At 37.9% G+C, this 15,984-nt stretch overlaps 2 protein-coding genes and 1 pseudogene across 2 annotated transcripts in view; 1 reads left to right on the plus strand and 2 right to left on the minus strand.

Moving 5' to 3' along the window:
* The window catches only part of WWC2 (WW and C2 domain containing 2), a 162,969-nt gene extending 152,307 nt beyond the window's left edge, over nucleotides 1–10,662 (plus strand). The window contains exons 22-23 of the mRNA XM_024194493.1: nucleotides 4,610–4,737; nucleotides 7,848–10,662. Of these exons, the coding sequence (XP_024050261.1) occupies nucleotides 4,610–4,737; nucleotides 7,848–7,914 (195 nt within the window). The 3' untranslated portion in view covers nucleotides 7,915–10,662. The remainder of the gene's footprint in view (nucleotides 1–4,609; nucleotides 4,738–7,847) is intronic.
* A 1,434-nt stretch (nucleotides 10,663–12,096) lies between these two features.
* On the minus strand, nucleotides 12,097–12,597 carry LOC112102775 (annotated as a pseudogene).
* A 1,522-nt stretch (nucleotides 12,598–14,119) lies between these two features.
* LOC112102672 (claudin-22-like) lies at nucleotides 14,120–14,788 on the minus strand. The gene has a single exon (XM_024194080.1). It carries the CDS (start codon nucleotides 14,786–14,788, stop codon nucleotides 14,120–14,122), a length of 669 nt encoding a protein of 222 aa, XP_024049848.1.
* Nucleotides 14,789–15,984: the final 1,196 nt, after the last annotated feature.

The raw sequence follows: 15,984 nt of genomic DNA on the forward strand, positions 1-15,984 counted from the left end.
TGATTGATTAAGTACACTTAAGCCCTTACCACTTTACGTGAGGTAAATTCACCTAATCACTGTCTCAGCTCCTTACACTGATGAAGGGAGATGATCTCCACATTCATGAATGGGCAGGGGAGATGGTCCATTCTGTTGGTAAGGGGAGAAGAGAAAATGTCTATCATCATGTGGGTCTGTTCTGTACAATGATTTGAGAACTCATGCGCTTAGACGGGGAGAGCTTTCCTGTGCTCAGTTGTCTTGAGGCTCACTCACCTTTTCACCTACAGTGTGTGATGTGGTAGCTTGGTGATGCTGCACTGAGCTTTAATAAAACTGGAGTTAGCGAGAGCCAAATGATCTGCATTGCTTTTTTTCAGGGTGTCCTTGTCCCCTCCATACCCACAGGTGAAAGGTACAGGGGATCAAGATGGGGGAGAAGCAGCAAAAGCAGAGTGCAGCCTCTGTGGCATCTTCCACTACCCCCATGGAGTCCAAGTTGTGTGTCCTGGGCAGGGTTGGGACAAGGACGGTGTGTGGGTTCTACTGGTGGTGCCAACATTCCCTCATGTAACCCTCTTGCCACCAAGGGGTCTCTAAGAGCAATGGTTAGTGGGGGATCCCAATCAGAAACCATACTGCTGTGGGTTCAGAAGAAGTTGGAGGTGAGGGAGGGAGGGGCTGGGGAGCCAGTACAGAGGCACAGGGCCTGTTTACTGAGGTATCTGCCTCCATGGATTTCCCAAGATCAGCTGAAGCGTCTGCTGCTTCCATTGGGGGAAGGTGCAAACTCAGCCCCTTCCCAATTAAATATGAGAGTGCAGGCTCATGGTGCCTCCAGTACCTGATGTAGGAATTGCTCAGGTAGGGGAAACAGGGCCTGCAACTCAGTTACTGAAAGTGCTCTGAAAACACACTTCTCCACTGCTATTTTTTTCAGGTTTTGAAATGGGAGCTGCAAGCACTTTGATAAATGGATTGGTGGGCAGAGATGTAATAGGTCATTTCAGGTCTGGCAGAGTGGCCAGTCTGTTGCCCCTGTCTGTAGTGCTAGCACAAACTCCTTGGGTGCTGTTAAGTACTGAGGTGAGCTAATTCAAGGCTTTGTATAACAAAAAGCCCCACCGGTCATTCTTTCAAGTGCTGTCCCCAGATAATTACAAACTGTAAGCTATGGCATGATCATGATGTACTATATCGCTCCTTACATCCATACTAAAAGGTTACCTGGTGTCACCAGAACTTCTATAAATGACTCTCTATCCTTTATTAAAATGATTTTGTAACATTTTGCAGAAGCAAGTGAAACACTGTCTTACCAGGAAGGGAGAGAATTGGGGCTATTTTATCTTTCTTGAACCGTAGAAAAAAACCATTACCATGTGGCTGTGACCTTTTCTGCCCTGTGCTGAAAATGCAGATCTGACCCAGGGAGAGCTTTTTCCAGATCTGCTGAGAATTTTCTTTTGACAGTCTGTCTTTCTCACTGTAGATGTTTTGTTTCTGCTTTTATCAGACAGCACATTCCTTTCCTGCTATTTACTCGTAAATGTGGTACAATTTCCAGAAATTTCATAGATATGTGAAGTGAAAATAAAAGTAGAAAACTTGAAATAGTATATGTTTACATATTGCGATAGTCAACATTAGCTGGGAATGCTTGTGATTTTAACAGATGGACACTGACAAAACATGTATTAATGTTCCAAGTGTTACTTTACATTGCCAGAAATAAGTTGCAGATTGCTATTCTTGCTGTTTATAGACCATGCTTGCTAGTGTCCAAGAACTAATGGGGAAAATATTTCTGTATTAACCTCAATTTTAAAATCTGACTTGATATTTTGAGGGGAGAGAGGGATTTCCAGGGGGATGGGTGTGTGGTTTCAGCAGTGATACTAATAAACACTGACCATAGCTTTATTCGGGGTGGTAAGTTTCTTATAATCACTGGTGCAGAGACACGATGCAAGTATAGTAGAACAATTTTTTAATATAATGATCGTTTACATACAAGAAAAAAAGCTATTTTTGCTGCTTTGTTTTTCCTTCTCTCATCTTTAAAATGTATGGTTAAGTATTAATGTTCTGAAGTGGATATTTTCTCTTATATTATTGCAGAATTGCTTCTATTTAAAAAAATGAAGTGCAAGAAATAGGAGCGTATTAAAAAATGTCAGTACAATAGACTTTGTTGTTGAAGGTAAATTAGTGATGTTCATTTTCAACAGGTTGCAAGTGTGCTGCTTTTTGTAGCCGTACATTTAAGGTATGTCTTCATAGCATTTTGGAGCAAGCAGGAGCGAGCCTCCCAGTGTGTGTAGACAGACTTGGGCTAGCAGGGTTCACACTAGCACTCTAAAAGTAGCTGTGTAGACAGCACTTTGAAGCTGTGGCTCAGGCTGGAACTTGGCTCTGAAGCCTAGGGAGGGGGATGGGCTCTCACTTGCTCCAAAATGCTGTCTGGCTGTACCCCAACTCCACGGTGCAATTCGGTGACTGCCACAAAAATACTATTTTCTAGGGCTGTGAAGCAATTAAAAAAATTAATCACAATTAATCACACAATTAAAAAAAATAATAGAATACCAGTTATTTAAATATTTTTTGGATTTTTCTACATTTTCAAATATACTGATTTCAATTACAACACAGAATACAAAGTGTACAGTGCTCGCTTCTTATTTATTTTTGATTACAAGTATTTGCACTGGTAAAAAAAAAAAAAACTATTTTTCAATTCACCTAATACAGGTACTGTAGTGCAATCTCTTTATCATGAAAGTTAAACTTACAAATGTAGAATTATGTACCAAAAAACAACTGCATTCAAAAATAAAACAATGTAAAACTTTAGAACATACACGTCCACTCAGTCCTACTTCTTGTTTAGCCAATCACTCAGACAAACAAGTTTGTTTACATTTGCAGGAGATAACGCTGCCCGCTTCCTGTTCACAATGTCACCTGAAAGTGAGAACAGACGTTCTCATGGCAGTGTTGGCTTTAACCACCATTCCAGGGGACATGTGTCTACGCTGATGACGAGTTCTGCTTGTTAACGATCCAAAGCAGAGTGGTCTGATGCATGTTCGTTTTCATTATCTGAGTCAGATGTCACCAGCAGAAGGTTGATTTTCTTTCTTGGTGGTTTGGGTTCTGTAGTTTCCGCATCAGAGTGTTGCTCTTTTAAGACTTCTGAAAGCATGCGCCACACCTCGTCCCTCTCAGATTTTGGACGGCACTTCAGATTCTTAAACCTTGGGTCGAGTGCTGTAGCTATTTTTAGAAATCTCACATTGGCACCTTCTTTGTGTGTTGTCAAATCTGCAGTGAAAGTGTTCTTAAAACAAACATGTGCTGGGTCATCATCCGAGACTGCTTATAACATGAAATATATGGCAGAATGCAGGTAAAACAGAGCAGGGGACATAAAATTCTCCCCCAAGAAGTTCAGTCACAAATTTAATTAACGCATTATTTTTTTAACAAGCATCATCAGCATGGAATCATGTCCTCTGGAATGGTGGCCGAAGCATGAAGAGGCATACACATGTTTAGCATATCTGGCATGTAAATACCTTGCAATGCCAGCTACAAAAGTGCCATGCAAATGCCTGTTCTCACTTTCTGGGGACATTGTAAATAAGAAGAGGGCAGCATTATCTCCCGTAAATGTAAACAAAATTGTTTGTCTTAGCGATTGGCTGAACAAGAAGTAGGACTGAGTGGACTTGTAGGCTCTGAAGTTTTACATTGTTTTGTTTTTGAGTGCAGTTATGTAACAACAAAAAAAATCTATATTTGTAAGTTGCACTTTCATGACAAAGCAATTGCACTACAGTACTTGGAGGAGGTGAATTGAAAAATACTATTTCTTTTGTTTATCATTTTTACAGTGCCAAATATTTGTAATAAAAAAATGTACACTTTGATTTCAATTACAACACAGACTACAGTATATATGAAAATGTAGAAAAAATCCAAAATATTTAATAAATTTCAATTGGTATTCTATTGTTTAACGGTATGATTAAAACGGCAATTAATAGCGATTAATTTTTTGATTAATCGTGTGAGTTAACTATGATTAATCGACAGCCCTACTATTTTCCTTAGCAATACTGAAACAAATGGTCATTTGTAAGTAATAGATCTAAAATTGTTAACATTAGAGGGGCTAAGCTCTAGTCACAAGCCAGTCTCTTTTTAAGAAGCTGGTAAGATGAGCATTGTACAGAAGTACAAATGGGCAGAAATATTTTAAATATGAGGAAGGCACCTTCTCTTTCCCTTTTGTAACTAAACACTTGGCCAGGCAATGACTGGTATTGTTCAAACTGGCATGGCCCTAGTCAGTTATAAACCCAGGAAATAATTTATCTCACCTCAGGCATCTAGCTAGTGGAGGTGGTGGTGCATTCTTTCCTTTTCTAAATTAATGTCCAGCTCCCTACTGAAGCGATACTCATCACTTCTACTTGAGATATCAGTAACTTTGTGCTATGTTCCATTAACTCCCTTGTATAAAGAGATTTTGCCTGATGAGTTTAACTCCACAGTCTTCCTCCTACAGCCTCTTTGAAATTGTCAGTTGCTGGATGTTGTAATTTTTTCCCCTCTACAGGCTGAACAATCAAAGGAGGAACAGAAACAGGGTTTAAGTGCTGAAAAATTGATGAGAAAAGCTTCCAAGGATGTATGTCGGTTACGGGAACAGAGCCAGAAAGTGCCACTGCAAGTGCAGTCGTTCAGGTACAGCATGTTCCGGTTAGTCTTCTGGCACTTCTAAATCTGTAAAGTTAGTCAGTCTAAGCTCTCATTTTAAGAATGTCCTTTTATTTAGAATTGGTCAATTTGCTGCAGTGTTGCAACAAGAATTATCAATGAGTGTAAGCCAATATGCCAATGCTATATTAGCCAAAACCTAAATCTTCTCTTAATCTAGGGTTCTGATGTGTAACAGTTTAGTAATTTCGGAGACTAAATAACAGAGTTGGGGGAGAAAGGGCAGAATTTCAAGTAACAGAGATTCTTTGGCATAATTTTAGTAAATCTCCCTGATGCCAATCAATCTAGAACACATAATAGTGAGTGTTAAGGCAATATGCATTTGACCAGGAAATCCTCATAACTGGCACCATAACTGGATGGCTGGCTGTGAGGCTTTGGCTCCCTCTAGTCCCTTTTGACAGCCAGCAGGGAGAACCAAGACAGGTAGAGATTGTTTTATGGGGTTTGTTCAGCATAAACCAGAAATGAAATCTTGTAAATTTCATTTCTGTTGGTTTTGCCTGTAATTAACTCTTAAGAGGTTGTGGTTCTAGCCTTAGGCTCATGCTATTAAATGCAAGATTGGTGGTTAATAGTATCACCTGTGGTGACTTAAGGATGAAGGTACCTGAACTTGCTTGCATCACCAAAAGCTGGTAGGATGATACTGATGGATCCATTTTGATGCAGCAGCCAGCTATTCAGTACAGATTCAACCTAAGGAGAATGAGCAGGGAGGTAGTATGGCCATGCTGTTTGCCTCCAACTCAGAATACAGCAGTCACTCACTGCAGAATTGGATAAAATATATTGTCTTTATCTTGTGTGTGAGTCTTGGAATGGAGATAATTTGGGACTAATTTTTGGGTGCTTATCAACCCATTGCTCTCCCAGATCTTGGCATGAACTATGGAAGCTCCTAACCATAGTGTTGTTGGAGGAATTGAGGCTGATAGTTACACGATGATTTTAACATCCATCGGGATGATAAAATCTTGGTATCATCTCTGAAGTTCCTGATGGCCATGTAACTATGTGAACTGGTAGCTACTGGCTCAGTTCACATAGTTGCACTCTTGATCTAGTGTTTTGAACTGGAGCTCAAGCTTAGGCAGTTGGAAACCAGGCTCAGTGTACTGGAAAAATAGCCCTCTACAGTTTGAGTTTAGGGTGCACCAGTCCTGTCAGGGGATGGACCTGTTTTAATGGTCTCCACTCAAAGACTAATGAAAGTAGAGCACCTCTAGGAGGCTCTGTGGGAAGATATTCCTGTGAAAGATCACTATTAAGGGGTTGGTAGAATATTGTAAACATTTATCATCCATGATCTATACAGCGTGTCCTATGCACCATCTTATCTGGCTTTGCCCTCATGGATTGCCTTGGTCTACAGATAACCTTTCACGGGTGAAGTGAGAATGATGACAGCAAAGTCTTCAGTGACGGAAATCTGGGGCTGATGTTGAGAGATTGAATCATAAAGAGTCTTTAAATTCTTATGCTATGGTTATGTGGGAGGCAAAGTAAAGATTCTTTGCCTCTGCCATATAATCGAAAACATCTCAATCAGTAGATAAGGTTTGGGTGACAGATAGCTTGTTGATCAGAGCTGCCTTCATGGGGTAGTTGGTAAAGTTCTTCCAGTTATGAGGGATATGTTGTGAATAAAACTGAGCAGATCTGGGCTTGGCTGCCTGCTACTGTGAATGGGAGGCTACTACTGTGATCAGGAGTCAAGTTCAATCTAATTCAATGAGAGCTGTTAGAGGTGTTTTGCTGTCTTTTTGAATTCACTTCATTCTTGGCAGGTAAAGGTCAGCAGAAGAGTAGTAGGTCCGTTGCTAGTGGAGATTGTTGACCACCTCCTTCAGACTGGACATATAGATGGTTTCTGTTCAGGGAGCTGTTGTGCAACCTTTGCTCAAGAAACCAATATGTAACGTTGGCAATGTGGTTAAATGCCACCTGCTGTCTAGTCTCCCATTTTTGGTTAAGGTGATAGAGACAGTTATGAGTATCTAGATGCTCCAGATCTGCTTGAAACTTTTCAATTTGGTACAAACTTGGGTTTGGACTGGCATTGGTAGTAATGGTGGATGATCTCACACTGAAGTGTGAAGATCTTGGTGCCTGTGCTGATAAATCTGCTGTTTTCAATACTGTTCACTATGGAATGTTACAGATTTGCTGTAGACTGTAGCAAGAGTAGGCATAGCTGCTCTTTGGTGCCACCGTTCCTTCCTTTGCCGAATACTCGCCAAGAGTAGTGTGGCTCTTTATCCCCTAGGGGCAATGTCTTGTGGAGTTCAAGGTTCTGTTTTGTCCCTGTCTCTTTCATCGTGTCCACTGGGCTACCGAGAGGGCTAATGGGGAGGTACTTTCTGTATGCTGATGACATCGAGCTCTGTATCTTTCCCATATAAGCCATACATTACTATTGAAAGCCGGTTCAGTGTCTGGATGAGATTGGCACATGCATGAGAGCTAGCTAGCTAACTGAAGAGCAATCCAGATAAGGCTGAGGTGATAATAGGTCTGGGGAAGCGACTGGAACATATAGTGACAATTCTATCAACCTCTTTTTGAGGGTATTCATGCAGCTTGTGATTCCTGCCCTGTTTTTCCCTTCCGCTAATTTTCTTTCTGAAAGTCTGGATCAGATGTCAAATGCTTTTTTAACCGTGATTATTCCCCTTTTCATGCCATATTAGGATATATGGTTACCGTGATCTCACTGTTATGATTACGAGTTTTTTGTTGCTGCCACTGCTGTATTGAGAAGCTTCATTTTTTCTTCCCACTGGAGCTTCTCTCTATTTTGATAAATCTGCATAATATAGGCCCTTCATTCCAGACTTCTCTGGCAACAGCATTCTCTGCAAGCATATTCATTGGATAGCTTGAAAGCACTGACCCTAAGGATTTTAGTCAATAGAATAAATTATTTGTACTTGAAACTTTTGCATAAAACCAATACTTTAAAGAGCTGTTCTCTTACGTTATTCATCATATACTGAAGCTGTTGGAGTTCTTGTTATATTTTAGCTGCTAATCACTTTAAAGGTTTCCTTAAACTTATTTTCTAATTCTAGGGAGAAGATAGCTTACTTCACAAGAGCAAAGATCAACATACCATCCCTACCAGCAGATGATGTATAATTACATTTTTCATTGAAGTATTTTTCCACTTGCTCATCTTTTTAGATGAACGTTTTGTAGTTATAGCCTCCTGCTTTTAAAGATCTTCTATTTTACATCCAACTATAAAGATGTTCATTTGTAAAATACAGCGAACTGAGTTCTTGTATGTTAAAAGGCGCAAAAAAACAAACAAACCACAACTACCAGAAAACCAAAGTAGAACAATTCTGGTACACCGATGCTAATTTTGTACAGTTTGTATGTATCGCATGTGTGCTCTTATTTTGTAAAGATGGAACAAAGGAAAGTGTGTATCCTGTTGAACCGCACTGTGTTGAGAAATATTACGTTCAACAGAAGATTGTTTATCTTTTCACTATTTTCACGTGAGCAGACTGTGAAGATGGCTGTTATGCCATGCAATATTTTTGTACAAGTGTGACTTTTATAGTTTGAAATTAACCATGAATGCAAGCTCCTTTCCAAAACAGCAAGGCTGCCTCGTAACAGGTGCTGTTTAGATTTCCGTCACCTACATTGGGATTTTGTTTCTGAAAACGATTTCTTGACTGTCCTTTTTATTTCTATGAAGAAAGAACATGGAATACTGAGTGCAGGAATATCCTTTTGTGAATGTACAGTACTTTGGGCTGCACTGTACAGTACTTTGCATCTGCAAGGTGGGGTGGGGGAAGGGAAGGGTAGACCAGTAACCCTAAAACCTCTTATAGTGAAACTACCAAAAGGGCAGCTGCTTTCTGAAGCTGAAGCTGAATCAAATTCACATCAAGGTGTTTATATATGAGTAGTCATACCACTGCATGTAAAATCTTACATTTAAATGTAACCTTTTGACCTAAATGTTGTTTACTTTTGTCAACAAGCAGTATGTAAAAAAGATCAGGTTCATGAAAAATTAAATCTGTGCTGTTGTCAGAAGAGGAAAAACTACCCATCAAATTCATAATGAATCCACTGACTCAAGTACCAGAAGTATTGTTGGTACAGAAATCCATACTGGAAAAGTCTGTGACCTAGAAAACCAAATATTTCAGTAGGATATGTACTACAGTTCTCTTTTTTTTTTTTTTTTAAGTAAATAAAACACAAGCTGTTTTTCAGAATAATGATGGTTCAAGTTGAACAAGCTTAAGTAAATGTGAACAAGATGTCTATCAAAATAGAATTTTAGCTTATCTGACCAGACCTTTTTGTTACAAAATGTGGGTGTGCTTGTCATAGTCCCTGGGGAAGCATGCTACTGCATCAGATGTGGAATAAAGCATCTACAACACACTGTTTGGTAAAACAAAACTTTGTGGTTGATCTTATCGCCAAAACGATGTAACTAAACTTGTATCTACAGTAGATAATCTCTGAAGATTTTTGAAAAAAATGTTAAATTCAAAGTTGTTTTTTTTTAATTCTGTGGATAGAATCTTTGTCCTTAACCTACAGATTATATTGACAAGCCACCTATACATAGTACTTCACTTTTCCAGAAAGTAATTAGTCTTGTTGAAAGATGAAGAGAACATAGCTACAATATGTTTGCAAATGTCTTCTAAGTTCAAGGTAAGAAAATTCTGTGCCTAGAATCTTTTGTTAAACACACCAAGGATTTTCTTGTGCTACACAAATACATTTATTATTTCAAATCCTTTAAATGTATAACTGGATGCCACACAGTTTTGAACAAGCGCCAGTCAGGCCAACTGACTGAGCATAATTCTTCATGGATATCCATTTATTGCTGTTCTTCTTTTTTTTTTTTTTTTTAAGACTACTAGAAACAAGAAGATATGATTCATGCTTGTGAGGTCAAATTTTAAAAACAAAAGTTTGACATTTAATGTAGAGGTGAAATGAAGGTTGACTGTTTCAGCTTCTCAGTTTGATTATATAAAATGTTTGTAGGATGTGTAGAATTGTACCGTATGATTTATTTTTTTATTTATTTACAGTCTTATTTATGTTCTGTTAAATATAGTTCAGTTCTGGCCATTTAAAATGTTTGACATTAAACTATTGTGGGAAATATTTACAGCTTTCTAAATTCTTGCCAGACTAGCTGCTGTTTGTTTATGTGTTGAATGACATTCAGAGGAGTATAAAAAAATAAATTCTGATTGGGTGTGGTCAAGACTGTAAAGTTTTAGTTTGCAAAATTTTCTCATTTTTAAAATGAGACAGACTTAAATGTATAAGCTCTTTCTCCTCACTTTCCAAATCATTAATAGTGTTACCAACTTATTTATAGGCAGATTTTAACAATTCTGGGGGGTTTTGTTTTTACTAATTCAAGTTATTCACACTGCTGAAACGTTCAATAGACTGAACTAAAAGTGGATATGAACAAACCATAAAGTTCAAATTTATAAATATTACTCTTAAAGAAGTAGAGTTTACGCTGCACAGGGGCTAACGAATATAGTAATTAGTTCTCATGTTTCAGTTATCAGTATGTAATTGCAATTGTGTATATCAAAATTAAGTATTACAGGTACAAAACAATATTATTGTTTAGCCAAATGAACAAAGTTCAGCAGAAATTGTTATAGGATACAAATCAAGTAATTTTAAAATCTTTTTTACTATTGCTATGTTTATACTGTATTAAGTATCGAATGCTCAGGACTGAACTAAATATTTAATCAGGTTATATTCCAAATGTGTTTCTGTTCTAATTTTGTCTGTAAAAGTATGCAAATACATCACATAGATTAACTTTCGTCTCTGCACTTTCAATGTGTTTCAGTGATTTGAAAAAAATAAAAAATGTTAACAAAGCTGTTTTGTAGACTAGTGTTTAATTTTAGTGAATTCTTTGATTTCTGGGCTGTCTCTGAGCTCTTTGCAAAAGCAGATGTTCACTTACCATTTTTGTTAACTTCAGAAAGTCACTGCAGTGTTACTATCGATCACTGCTAGTCCTTAGGATTGTGGCATATCATGCTGATGAAAGTGCTCTCATCATTTTTCACTTAAACTCCATTGTTAATGTCCAAGTAGGTTCACTGCTCATCAAAATGGTGTATAATAGCTATGACCACAACCATCCAAAGTGCAAACTTGCACATGCGGGCAACACAGCTCAGTATTGTCCTGGAATATATTCTAGGCCTGAGGCTTTTATGAGCTACCGTTTGTGCCAATGCGTGTGGTGCTTTTGTGATGGAGAAAATTGAGGTCTATATAAATTGATAGTACCAAAAATATATTTACATGTGACATAAGAGAGGCTTGGAACGCTGGACTCCACTTTACCACATTAACCTCCCTCCTCTGCTCTCTGTCACCCCAGCACATAAGAGAACAGAAAGACTGAGGTAGAGCCTCAGATGGTGTAAATGGCCATAGCCCTGCTGAAGTCAGTGGAGTTATGACTACTTGCACCACCTGAGGATCTACCCTGCTAGGTCTTGCATAAACATTTTTAATGGACACCTAGAACTTTCTTGCCCATTACCTTCTTGTCACAGCAAATCCACCAATGCAAAATATTTAGGCTGCTTAAGTGTTGGAAATACGTAAGTCAAAGAAAAATGCTTGCTTAATTAGGTAAATTAAGTCACTGGGAGTTTTTTCCATTTAATGTAATAGAATCAGGCCTATATTCCGTAATAGGAAATCCAAAACTCATACTTTAGATCCATAGTAAGTTATTTTTATATGACAGATACATTGATCAACACATGAAAATGTGTGGTAACTTTTTAAACTAAACATCCATATATTATGATTTTGTATCTTATTTACCAGATCTGCACAGTCATAAACTGTATTATCATATAGGCAGATACAATCAAAGTAATTATTCTAGTCACTGTTAAGTTTCAATTGTTTTTTCTCTCCACACTGAACATGAAAATGGTTTACCAGACTTGCAGGAAGGATGCAGTTTTCAAACTTGGTGATTAAAGGGAATAACAAAGTTAAAAAAAATCTAACACCTTGTAGGTGAGGTGGTTCATCTGTGTCAGATAAACCTACAAATCCTGAACTGAAAAGTTTGATTCTTCTAGTAGAGTCTTAACGGAAACTGATATCTGCCCTTCTTAAAGTCTCTTAAATGTTCAGGTCTATATTTCCAATTTACAAATGTTAATATGCAGTGGCAGAAATTCAAGATACCTAACGAACTGACAATTTGTGATCTTTAGTTGAACAAGCTGTGCATATAAGTAATGACTCCTTGCATCACAAGAATCTACCAAACCAGCCAGAAAATAGTGCATCCCCAAATTCCCATCTGGGACAATCTCCAGGATAGCCTCATTCCAAAATGTCTGTGTTATAACATGGGTAACGCAAGAAACTGGGGGCAAGGTTCAAATTCCAGATATCCATAAAAGTATTCCTTTATGCAATAAACAGTCATTTCTTTAGTTCATGTTGTGAAGCTCCCATTTTCAGGCAGTCCAAAAACTAGAGATCAGAAGACTCAGTCCAAGCCCATTTGACGTAGACACTAAAATCCTGAACTCTGCAGGCAAAGCTAATAAAGAATCAAAATCCTTACACTGTGTTCCTCTTGATTCGTCTTGAACAGTACAGGTTTGCCAGAGTCCCATGGTCAGTTAAATCCAAATTGAGATTTTTCCAGTCTGACAAATTATTATTAGCACCAGTTAAAACTTATCCTAACAAAAATAATAAAATTCCAGCTAATTGCATCCTACTTATGTGGGCTAAATCCATTTTAATAATAGAGTCCAAATACTTTAGGAATATCTCTACCAACTACTACAGATACATTTTCTGTTTAGTGCTCGTTGCACTAAACATAAACTTTGTAAACTGTGAAATATTTCCCCCTCTTTTATATGCTATTTCATAAAAGGACTTTGACAGATCTAGTTTTATCTGGTTCCATGTGGATTTGTTTTGAGTATAGAGAAATAACGTGATAAATCAGTAATTCAAAGATGTGGCTGCAACTGGGCTCATATTCCATTGGTTTTTCTTTGCAGAAAATAGCTTGTCTTTTAACAGAAAAGCATACGCTAAATAATAGTGACCTATTAATTAATAGTGATTGTTACTATTTGGGTAACAATACTCCAACCCTTTTCATTAAGTAGTTTTTAATAGTTCTGGGTGTTTTTAATTAACTCATTATTTAGGATGATAATTCATAAACTGAATAATTCACATTCCGTGTATTTGGATAAGCCCATGCAAACTTTATATATTTTAACAAATAAGGTTGTCTGCATATAGTAAAATAAATGCAGTATTTCTCAAGTTTTAAGTAGTATATTTGTTTAAAATCAAACTATTTACATGTACAAGAACTGCTGCTACATATGAGAAAAGTTTAACAGAAATCTTTCATTGAATGCAGATCAAGTGTTCATTATTAAAAACTCAATTCCTATACTCCATAAAATAGCAAATGCTTATGAGCAGATTAACTCTTTTAACTTGGTATTTTTCAACCACCCCTGGCTCTTTAATTTTTTTCTTTGTATATGAAATATGCAGGTGCCAGAACATCCAGATTAACTTTTGTGTCTTCTTTTCCTGTATTAGGTTGGGATAACAAATGACTAGCTATTTTGGGACAGTGGCCTGTGATGCTAATGAAGTACATATAGCATTTTTAAGAAACTAAACGTGCTCTGAAAAATCTAGTTCTCTGCAAGCCTTTTTAGGGTTTGGGGAATTCACGATTTTCCTGGATAAAGAAACACAGTTCCTACACGGAGATCTCCTTCTCTCTGTAGCAAAAGTCTATACCCAGAATACAAGTATTTTTAGGCTATTTTTAGAGATGAAAATACTCTAGATCATGAAAATGTTACTGGATCAGATAGGTGGATGGCTGTGCCATAAGGAGTCAAAAGCCTTTGAATTCCACTTAACTGGTTTCATATGAAAAGGAAACTTACATTTTTGGCTCTTAACCAACATATAAGAGAGCAACCTTATATATTTTGGGGGTCTACAGTTCAGCTTTAATAGCAAAACAAAGTAGTGGTTCTTCTCTGCAGTCATGATAGCTTTAATGTCCTGCTGTGAAACAAAAGGTTTAACAGTTTTGTGGCCCCCCCGCCCCCGGGCGACGACACTACTTTGAAATAACAATTACCGGAAGAAAGAATTAGACACACAACTTTAGTGAATCAGCTAAGTAACAAAGAGTCCTTTGAATCATTATTGGAACAAATTTCTGCCTTGCGCTCAAGTTTGAAAAGAAAGAGACAACTTTCTGTACTACTTAAACTCCTAGATTTTCAGGACTATTTTCAGTTTCCAAGTGTTGACAGTGATCTTGCATTTCTGCTACTGTGTAATGGACTGAGGATGGATGGACTTCAGTTGAACAGACAGTGCAATTAAGTAGTGACCCTCCTAGTATAAGACAAAATCCAGCAAACCAGCCAACAAATAGTGCTTCCCCAAAATCCCACCTGGGAACAATATCTGGGATATTCTCATCCCAAAATTCCTGGACTGTAGTGTGAGCAACCCAAGAAACTGGGACTATGGCTGTAATTCCTGATATCCAGAAGAGTGTTCCTCCAAGCAGTAATAGCCGTTTCTTTAGTTCCTGTTGTCTTTCACCGATCTTCAAACAGTCCAACCCAAAACCTGAAAGCACGAGGCCCAAAAGTCCTAATCCATTTGAAACAAACATCAAAATCCTAGAAATCCTAAGCTCTGGAGGCAAAGCCAAGAAAGAATCAAAATCCTTACATTGCATTCCCCCTTCTTCTTGGACAACACAAGCTTGCCAGAGTCCCATGGTCCAGATCTCCAATTCATTTAATTCTAAATTGAGATTTTTCCACTGAGGTAAATAGGTAGTGAGACAGGATAGAACCCATCCCAACAGAGAGAATAAAATGCCACTTAATTGCATCACAGTTCTGTAGACTAAAGCCATTAGAAGAGCACAGTCCAAAAAGCGTTAGGAGGAATGTCTCTATAAGAGCTGATATCTTTTCTGGTGGTTGGAGCTATGATGATCTTAGTTCTTTGTGCCCTGAATATAAGCTTAGATATTAACCCTTTGAAAACTCTGAAACACTTTTTTGTTCTTCATGAATATAATGTTTCATGTAAAGGACGAAAGCCTAACTCATGGTTTAGCAGAGTCCTTCTGATAAAGATTTGATCTGTTACCTTCCAATTTGCTTGGTAAAATTATATCCCAATGCCTGATGATTACAAGTCTGAGGATGAACAAAGAAGGCTCTATGACCCCTCACCCTAAAATACAACAGAAATCTTTGTGCTTCAATACGGATTAATTAGATTTTAAGTGGTGATAAAAAGCCAGCTCTGTCTGCAACAGGACTTCATTGTAATAGCAAAATTTGAGATTTCAGGGATTTAAATCAAGGCCTTGTAAAGAAAGGTAGGACTGTTTTCCTATAATCTTTATTCTTAGACTTCCTCAACATACACAATGGCTTATCCTCCACTCTCCTGTTCTATATCACAAGCACTGGGAAGACTCTCTCTAACAGGTCCTTTTATGTTTCATTTTTTCTATGTTTCTCCTAAAATGGGCTTTTTTTTTTAATGACTGACCCATTTAAGGGTCAAAGGAGAAGTGAGCAAATAATCAAAGTACCATAAAGAGCGATCCATTAAAATTCTAGACTCCCACCCATCACAATGAATTCAGAGCAGATCTTCAGTTGTAAATTGAAGCCAATGCAGCTGTGACAAATCTAAATCAGTTGAAGTTGTCCCTTGTACTCTCTGGGCCTAGTCCTGCAAGGTGCTGAGTATTTGCTCAACTCCAATTAAAGTCAGTGGGTGCTGAGGTTGTTTCCTATTCCTGGCGGTAGGAAATGCTCATCACCTTCCCATATTAGGCCCTAAATAAGCATGGTCAGTCGGAAATCATGGAACCGATATATAGCATCATGCTTTTGGCATGGTATGTGTTTCTCTGAAATCTATTTTTTTTCTCATCCTGATTGAGGGCTGTTCTGCATAGCTTTGCTCCTGGCTCTTTGAGGTGCCACAGTACAGCTGCTCATGGACATACCACGGCAATGTACTATATCAACAAACAGGGAGGAACTTGCTCATTGCTGCTATGTCAGGAAGTGATCCCCCTGGAGGAAA

This window comes from Terrapene carolina, unplaced genomic scaffold (assembly GCF_002925995.2).
Source record: "Terrapene carolina triunguis isolate 2854851 unplaced genomic scaffold, T_m_triunguis-2.0 Scaffold66, whole genome shotgun sequence".
Lineage (NCBI taxonomy): Eukaryota > Metazoa > Chordata > Testudines > Emydidae > Terrapene > Terrapene triunguis.

Coding starts and splice junctions, on each gene's coding strand:
- LOC112102672 (XM_024194080.1), bottom strand. CDS start 14,788: ATGGCTTTAGTCTACAGAACTGTGATGCAATTAAGTGGCATTTTATTC.